Consider the following 13377-nt stretch of genomic DNA (forward strand, 5'->3'; position numbering starts at 1 on the left):
TGTGTAAAAATAATATAGATATTAATTCCATATATTCCATATATTTACATATATTCTTATTTTTTCTTGTACTTGCTTTTTTTTTTTTTTAATTATAAGAAATGTCAAAGCCAGGCAGAGTGGCTCATGCCTGTAATCCCAGAGCATTGGGAGGCTGAGGCAGGAGGTTCACTTGAGACCAGGACTTCCAGACCAGCCTGGGCAGTACACTGAGACCCCGTCTCTAGGAAAAATGAAAAAAAAATTAGCCTGGTGTGGTGGTGTGCACCTGTAGTCCCAGCTACTCGGGTGGCTGAGGCAGGAGGATCACTTGAGCCCAGGAGGTAGAGACTGCAGTGAGTCATGATCACACCACTGCACTCCAGCCTGGGTGACAGAGCAAGGTCCTGTCTATAAAACCAAGTACATAAACCCAATTTTATAAAAAGAAATTTCAATAATATGCACAAATAAAAAGAATAGCAAAGATCTCTTGAATCACTCAATTTCAACAGTCGTGTACATGTGGCCAATCTTGTTTTATCTGTACATGCTGGTCCTGACCTCCTATACTTAGACTCTTTTAAAGCTAATCATATCATTTGAAGACATCATATCATTTGATCCAAAGATACTTCAGCATATATCTCTAAAGGATAAAGAATCTTTTTAAAAATAATGGTAATATAGCCTGTAGTCCCAGCTGCTTTGGGGGCTGAAATGGGAGGATCACTTGAGCCTGGGAAGTCGAGGCGCAGCAAACGGTGTTTGCACCACCACATCCAGCCTCGTTGACAAAAGTGAGACCCTGTCTCAAAAAATGAAATAAAATAAAATAACAGTAATAGGCCAGATGTGGTGGCTCATGCCTGTAATCCCAGCACTTTGGGAGGTTGAGGTGGGAGCGTCAGAGGTGTCTGAACCAGAGCAACTCCATCTTGAGTAGGGGCTGAGTAAAATAAGGCTGAAGTCTACGGGGCTGCATTCCCAGACACTTACTTGTTCTAAGTCACAGGATGAGATAGGAGGTCGGCACAAGATAGAGGTCATAAAGGCGTTCCTGATAAAACAGGTTGCAGTAAAGAAGCCAGCCAAAACCCACCAAAACCAAGATGGCGATGAGAGTGACCTCTGGTCGTCCTCACTGCTACACTCCCATTAGTGCCATGACAGTTTAAAAATTCCATGGCAACATCAGGAAGTTACCCTATATGGTCTAAAAAGGGGAGACATGAATAATCCACCCCTTGTTTAGCATATCATCAAGAAATAACCATAAAAATGGGCAGCCAGCAGCCCTGGGGTGCTCTGTCTATGGAGTAGCCATTTTTTATTCCTCTACTTTCTTAATGAACTTGCTTTTACTTTACTCTATGGACTAGCCCTGAATTCTTTCTTGCACAAGATCCAAGAACCCTCTCTTGGGATCTGGATCGAGACCCACTCCAGTAACAGGAGGATCACTTCAGGCAGGAGTTCAAGACCAGCCTGGGCAATATACTGAGACCCCATCTCAAATTAAAAAAAAAAAAAGTAACAGTAATATCATAATCACCCTTTAAAAATTAAATGTAATTTAAGTATCATCAAATATCTTTTCTCCTTTCAAATTCCGCAGGCTGTCTCAAAATTTGTGTGTTTTAGAGTTAGTTTGTTTAATTCAGGCTCCAAACAAGATCTACAGATCAATGTATTCTTTTCTTAATACTAATAAGCAATGCCAGGGGCTAACTGTGATCAAATATATATGCACGCACGTCCTCATATTACAGGTGAGAAAAATAAAATTCAAGGAGATTATAAATTACTTGCTCAAGATTGAGGAGCTAATAAATGGCACAGCATGACTGAAATCATTTAGAATTGGGAAAGATATTAGTAATCTATTGATGAGATATAGGCTTGGGTCTCCTCTACAGACAAATGGTAGTGTAAGTCTCCGGGGTGTGTCTGAGAGCACACAGGGAGTATGTCAAGAGACAACCAGAACACAGCACTCTACAATCCTCTGATGGTCTTCATCTCTATTTATTTGTTCTTTTCCCAGAAAATATTAAACATTTAAAATATACTATATTAAAACTCTATCATAGTTTAGAGGATTGAAAACATTCAGTTTCGATTGTTTTAGACAGGGCTTAACAAAAATGTCTATATAACAAAGCCTGCACCCTCACCCTCTCCCTCTCCCTCTCCCTCGTCTCCCTCTTTCCACGGTCTCCCTCTGATGCCGAGCCGAAGCTGGACTGTACTGCTGCCATCTCGGCTCACTGCAACCTCCCTGCCTGATTCTCCTGCCTCAGCCTGCCGAGTGCCTGCGATTGCAGGCGCGCGCCGCCCCGCCTGACTGGTTTTCGTATTTTTTTGGTGGAGACGGGGTTTCGCTGTGTTGGCCGGGCTGGTCAACTCCTAACCATGAGTGATCCGCCAGCCTCGGCCTCCCGAGGTGCCGGGATTGCAGACGGAGTCTCGTTCACTCAGTGCTCAATGGTGCCCAGGCTGGAGTGCAGTGGCGTGATCTCGGCCCGCTACAACCACCTCCCAGCCGCCTGCCTTGGCCTCCCAAAGAGCCGAGATTGCAGCCTCTGCCTGGCCGCCACCCCGTCTGGGAAGTGAGGAGCGTCTCTGCCTGGCCGCCCATCGTCTGGGATGTGAGGAGCCCCTCTGCCTGGCTGCCCAATCTGGAAAGTGAGGAGCGTCTCTGCCCGGCCGCCATCCCATCTAGGAAGCGAGGAGCGCCTCTTCCCCGCCGCCATCCCATCTAGGAAGTGAGGAGCGTCTCTGCCTGGCCGCCCATAGTCTGAGATGTGGGGAGCACCTCTGCCCCGCCGCCCCGTCTGGGATGTGAGGAGCGTCTCTGCCGGGCCGCAACCCCGTCTGGGAGGTGAGGAGCGTCTCTGCCCGGCCGCCCCGTCTGAGAAGTGAGGAGACCCTCTGCCTGGCAACCGCCCCATCTGAGAAGTGAGAAGCCCCTCCGCCCGGCAGCCGCCCTGTCTGAGAAGTGAGGAGCCCCTCCGTCCAGCAGCCACCCCGTCTGGGAAGTGAGGAGCGTCTCCGCCCAGCAGCCACCCCGTCTGGGAGGGAGGTGGGGGTCAGTCCCCGCCCAGCCAGCCACCCCATCCGGGAGGTGAGGGGCTCCTCTGCCCGGCCGCCCCTACTGGGAAGCGAGGAGCCCCTCTGCCCGGCCAGTCGCCCCGTCCAGGAGGGAGGTGGGGGGGTCAGCCCCCCGCCTGGCCAGCCGCCCCATCCGGGAGGGAGGTGGGGGGGGGGTCAGCCCCCTGCCCGGCCAGCCGCCCCATCCGGGAGGGAGGTGGGGGGGGGTCAGCCCCCTGCCCGGCCAGCCGCCCCGTCCGGGAGGTGAGGGGCTCCTCTGCCCGGCCGCCCCTACTGGGAAGTGAGGAGCCCCTCTGCCCGGCCAGCCGCCCGGTCCGGGAGGGAGGTGGGGGGGTCAGCCCCCCGCCTGGCCAGCCGCCCCGTCCGGGAGGTGAGGGGCGCCTCTGCCCGGCCGCCCCTACTGGGAAGTGAGGAGCCCCTCTGCCCGGCCACGACCCCGTCTGGGAGGTGTGCCCAGCGGCTCATTGGGGATGGGCCATGATGACAATGGTGGGTTTGTGGAATAGAAAGGCGGGAAGGGTGGGGAAAAGATTGAGAAATCGGATGGTTGCCGGGTCTGTGTGGAGAGAAGTAGACATGGGAGACTTTTCATTTTGTTGTGTACCAAGAAAAATTCTTCTGCCTTGGGATCCTGTTGATCTGTGACCTTACCCCCAACCCTGTGCTCTCTGAAACATGTGGTGTGTCCACTCAGGGTTAAATGGATTAAGGGCGGTACAAGATGTGCTTTGTTAAACAGATGCTTGAAGGCAGCATGCTCGTTAAGAGTCATCATCACTCCCTAATCTTAAGTATCCAGGGACACAAACACTGCGGAAGGCCGGAAGGCTGCAGGGTCCTCTGCCTAGGAAAACCAGAGACCTTTGTTCACTTGTTTATCTGCTGACCTTCCCTCCACTATTGTCCTATGACCCTGCCAAATCCCCCTCTGCGAGAAACACCCAAGAATGATCAATAAAAAATAAATAAATAAATAAATAAATAAATAAATAAATAAATAAAACATTCAGTTTCACTTTTTTGTTTGTTTGTTTTTGAGATAGAGTCTCGCTCTGTCGCCCAGGCTGGAGTGCAGTGGCATGATCTCAGCTCACTGCAACCTCCGCCTCCCAGGATTCTCCTATCTCAGCCTCCTGAGTAGCTGGGATTATGGGCGTGCACCACCACGCCCAGCTAATTTTCTGTATTTTTAGTAGAGACGGGGTTTCGCTGTGTTGCCCAGGCTGGTCTTGAACTCCTGAGCTCAGGCGATCCGCACCCCCTCAGCCTCCCAAAGTGCTGGGATTACAGGCGTTGGCCACTGTGCCTGGCCACTCAGTTTCATTTTTAAGACAGAACTCTCACTCATTTTGGCATTAAAACTCCTTTGGAGGAAAAATTGCTGTATTTTGATTATTTCCTTTATAATCATAGGGTGGGGCCAAAACCAAATGGAATCAGCTAATGGGTGGGAAGAACAGAATTGAGAAAGGATCACTTACCCTCAGAAGTGTAAATTAATCCAAATAATCTATTCTTTTACTTTGACTTCAGGCTCTGGGCTGATTACCTTTAGGAATTATAATGAGTGTTTATCTCTTGTCTCCCATTAGAGCCACTCTGGCCTTTGCCCCTGATACTCCTCTGAAATGCTCCCACGCATTTTTATCAGTCCCTTTACAGTTGTCCTGATCCCCTAGGAGCTCGGCCCTGCTGCGGGCCCCGGACAGCTGCCCCTCAGTCTCTTTGGTCTCTTGGACAGATGACTCTCTGCCTGCCCCTTAGGACTCATGGCTTCTTGAGGATCTGTGTATGGCCATTGTTGTCAATCTGTCTTCTGCCTTCACAGGACACACATGAAGCCAAACACAGCCCCCAAATTAGCATCCCAGGTGACAGCACTGGATTCTGAGGGGTGGGGGATGAGGGAGGACAGCCAGGGTCAGCTAACCAGGTGAGGGTTCCCAGGTGTCCCCAAGGAGGGTGTGTCAGAGCTCAGGGACACAGTGTGGGGCAGGACACCAGGACTTGATGGTGGATTTGTAGGGAGCAAAAGAAATGAGGGAAATCAGAGATGTCTTCTTGATTTTCTGCTTCAAATACTAGGTGAACAAAGATTCCATTGATTGAGGTGGAGAAGACTGGGAGAGGGCCAGGTTTCTGGCTTCAGAGTTGAGGAGAAATCAAGATTCCTGTTTTGTTTTGTTTTGTTTTTGAGACAGTCTCACTCTGTCACCCAGGCTGGAGTGCAGTAGCGCCATCTCGGCTCACTGCAACCTCTGCCTCCTGGGTTCAAGCAATTCTCCCTGCCTCAGCCTCCCAAATAGCTGGGATTACAGGTGCCTGCTGCCACACCCAGCTAACTTTTTGTATTTTTCATAGAGACAGGGTTTCACCATGTTGCTCAGGCTTGCAAGGGATTCTTTCAGCAGGTAGCCCAGTTGCAGGCTCTGGGTTGAAATCTCCTTTAGTCTTTCTCAACTTTTCTGTTCCTTTTCACTCATCTAAATAAGGCGGGCTCTGGTTATTTGCACGAGCAAATGCAAACCTGCCCTATTCAGTTATTACAAAAAAGACTCCAAAGTTCTTAGATCAAGGCCAAAGACACTTAAGTGCTTACAGGGAGGAAGCCTCCCCCACCCTCTCTTACCCCTACCCCTCCCACTTCCAGGTGGAAGCTGGTCTTAGCTGGGTGGAGTCCTCACAGCTGCACTTTCCACGTGTGTTTAGTTAGTATCTAGTGTGTGGCCTTTTGCACGGATAAAGGACCGCCGCAGAGCTCCCCCTGCTCCAGGTAAGCTGGGAAGTGACATTCCGTGGGTGCCGGAGGCTGGAGTGTAGTGAAACCCGTGACCTCTTGAGCACCTGCTCTGTGCCTAGAGGGAGCTTGCACCTCACAAGGGAACCTGAATTTGGCATCAGGTTATTTAATGTTTTTATTTTCATTTACTTTTTTGAGACGCAATCACGCTCTGTGACCCAGGCTGGAGTGCATTGGGGTGATCTTGGCTAACTACAACCTCTGCCTCCTGGGTTCAAGCAATTCTCCTGTCTGTGCCTTCCAAGTAGCTGGAATTACAGGCACTCTCCACCAGCCAGGATAATTTGTGTATTTTTTTTTTTTTTTGAGACAGAGTCTTGCTCTGTTGCCCAGGCTGGAGTGCAGTGGCTATCTTGACTCATTGCAACCTCCGCCTCTCAGGTTCAAGTGATTCTCCTGCCTCAGCCTCCCCAGTAGCTGGGACTACAGGCGTGTGCCACCATGCCCGGCTAATTTTTTTTTTTTTCGAGGCAGAGTCTTGCTCTGTTGCCCAGGCTGGAGTGCAGTGGCTATCTTGACTCATTGCAACCTCCGCCTCCCAGGTTCAAGTGATTCTCCTGCCTCAGCCTCCCCAGTAGCTGGGACTACAGGCATGTGCCACCATGCCCAGCTAAGTTTTTGTATTTTCAGTAGAAACAGGGTTTCACCATGTTGGCCAGTATGGTCTTGATCTTCTGACCTCGTGATCCGCCCGCCTTGGCCTCCTAAAGTGCTGGGATTATAGGTGTGAGCCACCATGCCTGGCCCATTTTTAGTATTTTTGTATTTTTAGTCTCACCGTGTTGGCCAGGTTGGTCTCGAACCCCTGATCTCAAGTGTTCCGCCTGCCTCGGCCTCCCAAAGTGCTGGGATTGCAGGCATGAACTACCGCGCCTGCGGCATAAGGTTATTTTAAAACGCACGCCATTTATTTATTATGGTTCCTGATTTATTTACTAGTTTTGTCCTAAGTCGCCAAAATGCTTACTAAAAAAAGTTAAGCTGAGAGCCCACCCTGTCCTAAGGAGTCAGAAAATGAGGTGACTGATATCTGTCTGGGAACATTCCCAGAAATGCTGGTCTGATGGCAAGTGTGGAATTACCTTCCAGGATGTAGCAGCGAGGGATGGTTTGTGTATAGAGTTGGGCGTGGGGTGGGGGGTTAGAGCCCTGATCCGAGGCCCTGAGGTCCCCATCAGGCTGTTTATGGACTTGATCTTCCTTTATTTAACCACTATTGCTTGCTTACAAAGGACAGACTAAGGCCAGGAGGGGTTAAGTAGCTCCCCCAAGGCCACACAGTTAATAAGGGAACACCAGGAATCAAACTCAACCATTAAAATAATTTTTTTTTTTTTTTTTTGTAGAAATGGGGTCTCACTCTGCCCAGAGCTGGTCTTGAATTCCTTGGGTTCAAGCGATCCTCCCAGTTCTGCCTCCCAAAGCACTAATGTTACACGCGTGAGCCACTGTGCCTGGTAAGATAACTACTTTTTTTTTTTTTTTGCAATGGAGTTTCACTCTTGTTGCCCAGGCTGGAGTGCAGTGGCACGATCCTGGCTCACCACAACCTCCATGTCCCAGGTTCAAGTGATTCCCCTGCCTCAGCCTCCCGAGTAGCTGGGATTACAGGCATGTACCACCATGCCCGGCTAGTTTTGTATTTTTAGTAGAGACAGGGTTTCTCCATGTTAGTTAGGCTGGTCTCAGCTCCCGACCTCAGGTGATCCACCCACCTTGGCCTCCCAAAGTGCTGGGATTACAGGCGTGAGCCACCGTGCCCGGCGATAACTACATTTTACAAAGGAGAGGCGTTTGATACTGAACCTTGACGCTGGAAGATGAGGCCAGAGGGGAAGCCTGAAATCTGAACAAAGAGGAGGAGCTAAGGAAAGAAAATAGTGGCAGGACCTGAGCTTTGCAGGACTCTGGATCAGCTGTCCAGAGATGCCTCAGGGCAAGAGAATGCACTGTGCTCCAGAAATTTATGCTTGATCAAGAAGTATGCTAGGTAGGTGTGGTGGTTCACGCCTGTAATCTCAGCACTTTGGGAGGCCGATGCAGGTGGATCACGTGAGCCCAGGGGTTCAACACAAGCCTGGGCAACACATGAGACGCTGTCTCTCGCTCCCTTTTTTTTTTTTTTTTTTTTTTTTGAGTCTCACTGTATTGCTCAGGCTGGAATGAAGTGGTGTGATCTCAGCTCACTGCAACCTCTGCCTCCTGGGTTCAAGCGACTTTCCCACCTCAGCCTCTGGAGTAGCTGGGACTACAGGCATCAGTTATCTACACCCATCAACACCCAGCTAATTTTTGTATTTTTAGTAGAGACGGGGTTCCACCGTGTTGGCCAGGCTGGGAGACCCCATCTCTTTAAAATATATATTTTTTCAGCTTGGCGAGGTGGCTCACACCTGTAATCCCAACACTTTGAGAGGCCAGGAGTTCAAGATCAGCCTGAGCAATACAACAAGATCCCATCTCTATTAAAAATAAATAAGTTAATAAAAATGATTTTTTTTTTTTAAAGAAGTGATTCCTGAGACCCTCCAGTAAGGGAGAAATCAGCAGACTTGAGCTGAGGGATCCCTGCATATTCCAAAGAAAGGTCTTCAGGACTGTCCCTTCACTAGATCCTGGGAGTAATTTCTGATGCCATGGACTATGCTGTCTGATAAAAGTGTGTTTTTATTACTGAGGCCTTGGACCACAGGGATTGATTATAAATAGAGTGTTTCCGAAACCTTTCTGGGCATGCTCACATAATAGACAATCTATGTACCATGTCCTTTTTCTTTTTCTTTCTCTCTCTGTCTCTCTCTCTCTCTCTTTTTTTTTTTTTTTTTTTTTTGAGACAGAGTCTCGCTCTGTTGCCCAGGCTGGTGTGCAATGGTGCGATCTCGACTCACCACAACCTCCACCTCCCAGGTTCAAGCCATTCTCTTGCCTCAGCCTCCCAAGTAGCTGGGATTATAGGTGCCCACCACCATGCCCGGCTAAATTTTTTGTATTTTTAGTACAGACAGGGTTTCACCATTTGGGGCAGGCTGGTCTCAAACTCCTGACCTCAGGTCATCTGCCCACCTTGGCCTCCCAAAGTGCTGGGATTATAGGCGTGAGCTACTGCGCCCGGCCAATCCATTTTCTAAAATACAAAATTCTGAATGTGGTGGCCCCTTGGTCCAAGGGAAAGAGATGATAGCTGTGAACAGAGTGAAAAATAGGTGGAAGGAGTAGGAAGATGCCTGCTTTTTTTTACCCTAGGATATATTGTGTGCATCAATATATTTGGTGCTATTATTTTGCTTTAAAATCTGCTTGCTACTGCCTTGTATAGAATGTATGTTACACACATGTAATATAGTTTATTCTGCCAATACTGACTAGACACTCTTTTTTGAAGTTCAAACTAGTACTGAAAATCACATTTTCAGCCTGGTGCAGTGGCTCACACCTGTAATCCTCGCATTTTGGGAGGGTGAGACAGGAGGATTTCTTGAATTCAGGAGTTTGAGATCAGACTGAGTGACATGGCGAGACCTCTAGAAAAAATAACAAGAAATTAGACTTCAGTGAGCCATGATCACACACTGAGTGACCAAAAGAGACCCTGTCTCAACAACAACAAAAATATTTGTATATATGTTTGAATATTTGTTCAAGTCATCTGCATTTTTATAGGATTAGCATTGTCGAATTACAATGGCAAAGGAAAAACTTTTTAAGTATTTTTTTGTTTTTTGTTTGTTTGTTTGTGTGCTTTTGAGATAGCAGTCTAGTCACCCAGGCTGGAGTGCAGTGGCGCGATCTCAGCTCACTGCAACTGCCGCCTCCTGGGTTCAAGCGATTCTCATGTCTCAGCCTCCCAAGTAGCTATTACAGGCATGTGCCCCCATGCCAGGCTAATTTTTTTTGTATTTTTAGTAGCGACAAGGTTTTGCCATGTTGGCCAGGCTGGTCTCGAACTCCTGAACTCAAGTGATCCTCCCACCTCGGCCTCCCAAAGTGCTGGGATTACAGGCGTGAGCCACCAAGCTCAGCCTTTGTTTCTACTTCACAGTCTACAGTGTTGGAATGTCTACATAACTGTTGCTTCTATGCTCGTTTGGAGAGCATGTTCCCATACATTGGGAATATGTTCAGTTTTTGTCTTTTTATTTTCTTATCTTGTAGGTATTTTGCATTTAGACATAATGACATTTTAATAGTAAATACTGAAAGTATTTTTGCAAATTTTGTTTATATTCAATGTGTTATCTCGTTGGGTTTCATTTCACAAATAGATAAGTCTTCTGTGGCCTGTTCAACTGTAGAGAAGCAAGGATGTAAGAGCAAGGTAAATTTGGTAGATGTGATTTTGAGCCATCAGAAAGACTTTTTTTTTTTCTAATTAGAGACAAGGTCTCACTCTGTCACCCAGGCTGGAGTGCAGTGCCACAATGACAGCTCACTGAAGCCTTGACCTCCGTGGCTCAAGGATGCCTCCTGCCTCAACCTCCCAAGTAGCTGGGACTACAGGTGCGCACCATCACGCCCAACTAATTTTTTTTTTATTTTTTTTATTTTTTTATTTTTATTTTTTGTAGAGACGGGCTCAGTCTACGTTGTCCAGGCTAGAAATAACTTATCAAGACAAAAGTTTAAAGGCAGATTGTCATTATTTACCTGATTCCAAGAATTTGGGATGTAAAGCAAATTTCTCCAAGTTACAGAGATAGGTAACAAAGGCTGTATTTTAATTTGGGTGGTCTCTATGCCTCAGGGCCTAAGCTGTTCCCACAACCCCAGTTAGGATGACTGGTAAGTAGATGGGATGTGGGGATTGTGGTTCCAACTATGTGGAATAGCTAGGGCACAATAATAAAGGCACGGAAATAAAAGACTAGGGCTAGGGGAGGATAATTTGTGTTTGGCTAGAATGTGGTGGAGGTTAGGACCACCTGAAATAAATTCAGGTTTGTTTCATCTTGTTTTGTTCTTAAGAAAGAAATATCTTCCCACCCACAGCAACCAATGATTTGAGGCAACAGCTGTTTTCCTAACAGCTGCTTAGCTTGGCATCATTTTCTCTGAGCAGCCAAAGGCTGGAAGAGCAGTTGTCTGGCTGAGCTGTGACTGTCGGCAGGCTGTGTGTGGGACCCCTTTTGGCAGTTGGAATTAAAGGGTCCGAAGATTCAAAGGACTTCAAGGGCTGCCACCAATGTGAGAAATCAGTGGGACTGTAGTGAGGTCATCAGCTGCCTCCAGGAAGGACAGTGAGATCTGAGAGCATATCTGCTTCCCACTGAAGAGTACCCACAGAACTCAACCTCTTGAAGAAAGCCCACCTTGGTCCAGACCTTCACCGACAGCCCAATGGCAGTGGCAGCAGCTCTGACCGGACTCCAAGCAGAAGCTAAGTGCTCCATCTGTCTGGATTACCTGAGTGACCCCGTCACCATCGAATGTGGGCACAACTTCTGTCGTTCCTGCATCCAACAGTCCTGGCTGGATCTACAGGAATTGTTCCCTTGCCCTGTCTGTCGTCACCAGTGTCAAGAGGGGCACTTCAGGAGCAACACCCAGCTGGGAAGGATGATTGAAATTGCCAAGCTACTCCAGAGCACCAAGAGTAATAAAAGGAAGCAGGAAGAGACAACCTTGTGCGAGAAACACAACCAGCCCCTGAGCGTTTTCTGCAAGGAGGACCTGATGGTGTTGTGTCCCCTGTGCACTCAGCCCCCTGACCACCAGGGCCACCATGTGAGGCCCATAGAGAAAGCTGCCATTCATTACAGGAAAAGATTCTGCAGTTACATCCAGCCCCTGAAAAAGCAATTGGCAGACCTCCAAAAATTAATAAGCACTCAAAGCAAAAAACCCTTAGAACTGAGAGAGATGGTGGAAAACCAAAGGCAGGAATTATCCTCTGAATTTGAGCACCTCAACCAGTTTTTAGACCGTGAGCAACAGGCAGTTCTCTCCAGATTAGCTGAAGAAGAGAAGGACAATCAACAGAAACTCAGTGCAAACATAACAGCATTTTCAAACTACAGTGCCACACTCAAAAGCCAGTTAAGTAAGGTAGTAGAGCTCAGTGAGCTGTCTGAACTGGAATTGCTGTCACAAATTAAAATTTTCTACGAATCTGAAAATGAGAGTAGCCCATCGATCTTTTCAATTCATTTAAAGAGAGATGGCTGCAGTTTTCCTCCCCAATATTCTGCTCTGCAGAGAATTATAAAGAAATTTAAAGTAGAAATAATTCTAGACCCTGAAACAGCACACCCTAACCTGATTGTATCTGAAGATAAAAAATGTGTGAGATTTACAAAGAGAAAACAAAAGGTTCCTGGTTTCCCAAAAAGATTTACAGTCAAGCCAGTTGTTCTGGGTTTTCCGTATTTTCATTCTGGCAGGCATTTCTGGGAGATTGAAGTGGGGGATAAGTCAGAATGGGCTATTGGCATTTGCAAAGATTCTCTTCCCACAAAGGCGAGGAGACCCTCATCAGCCCAGCAGGAATGTTGGAGAATTGAGCTGCAAGATGATGGCTATCATGCACCAGGGGCTTTTCCAACCCCTCTGTTGTTAGAGGTGAAAGCCAGGGCCATTGGCATTTTCCTGGACTATGAGATGGGTGAGATCTCATTCTATAACATGGCTGAGAAATCTCACATCTGTACTTTCACTGACACTTTTACTGGGCCTCTTCGGCCTTATTTCTATGTAGGACCAAATTCACAACCTCTCAGAATCTGTACAGGGACAGTTTGTGAATGAAAACCCACCTGTTAGGCTGAACTATTTTACTAGTTGTTGTCGTCGTTTTTTTTTTTTTTGTTTTGTTTTTAATGGAAGATGCAGAGGCTATTGTATTAAAATATGTATGAATGCAATCCCTCTAGGTTTTTTCTTTTACAGTTTCCAAGAAGAAAACTTTATGTTGCTCTAACAACTATCTATAAAACAGTGCTAAGAATAGCTCCCTCCCAGGAATGTCGTGGGGGTTACCTATCATGTGCATGGACCTGGCACATTGCTGAGTATAAGGGTGATTATTTCTGTTTTTCAGAAACTGCAGATGGAGCTTGCAAGGGATGAACCAGAACAAACTTACCAATTTTGTCTCCTCTGTATAAAGGTTGGATTGTGCTATTCCTGACACATACTAAGCAGGGAGCAGGTTGTAACCCTTAGTTAAACCACAAGGCACAATTTAAAGGGATGGAGTGGGCACCACAGGGAGAGGGTAAGCATTTTTAGCCTTTAACATGTGGGGCTTTGACAGTTTTTTCTGTTATCCCCAGAAGCCACCTACTGGTGGCACTCACTACATTAGGTTTCTGCTCCCAAAATTTTCATTTCTTCCTGTATTCTTTGCTATTGTGCATAGTACTTTGGAATACAGTGACTTATTATGACACTGGAGAGAACTGGAAAATCTTGTTACTAATGGACATTACCATTAGATACCATGTCAGAGACTAAAAGATGAATCACTGGGCAGGATGGTATACCTATAT

General features: G+C 47.3%; 1 protein-coding gene across 1 annotated transcript; it reads left to right on the top strand.

The window, feature by feature from the left end:
* The first annotated feature begins 5783 nt into the window (after positions 1–5783).
* On the top strand, positions 5784–12634 carry TRIM75 (tripartite motif containing 75). Its single transcript, XM_019025236.3, has 2 exons — positions 5784–5866; positions 10880–12634. The coding sequence occupies exon 2, from the start codon at positions 11228–11230 to the stop codon at positions 12632–12634; it is 1407 nt and encodes a 468-aa protein (XP_018880781.3). The 5' UTR covers positions 5784–5866; positions 10880–11227.
* The last annotated feature ends 743 nt before the right edge of the window (positions 12635–13377 follow it).

Source organism: Gorilla gorilla, chromosome 3 (assembly GCF_029281585.2).
Source record: "Gorilla gorilla gorilla isolate KB3781 chromosome 3, NHGRI_mGorGor1-v2.1_pri, whole genome shotgun sequence".
Taxonomy (NCBI): Eukaryota; Metazoa; Chordata; class Mammalia; order Primates; family Hominidae; genus Gorilla; species Gorilla gorilla.

Coding starts and splice junctions, on each gene's coding strand:
- TRIM75 (XM_019025236.3), top strand. CDS start 11,228: ATGGCAGTGGCAGCAGCTCTGACCGGACTCCAAGCAGAAGCTAAGTGC.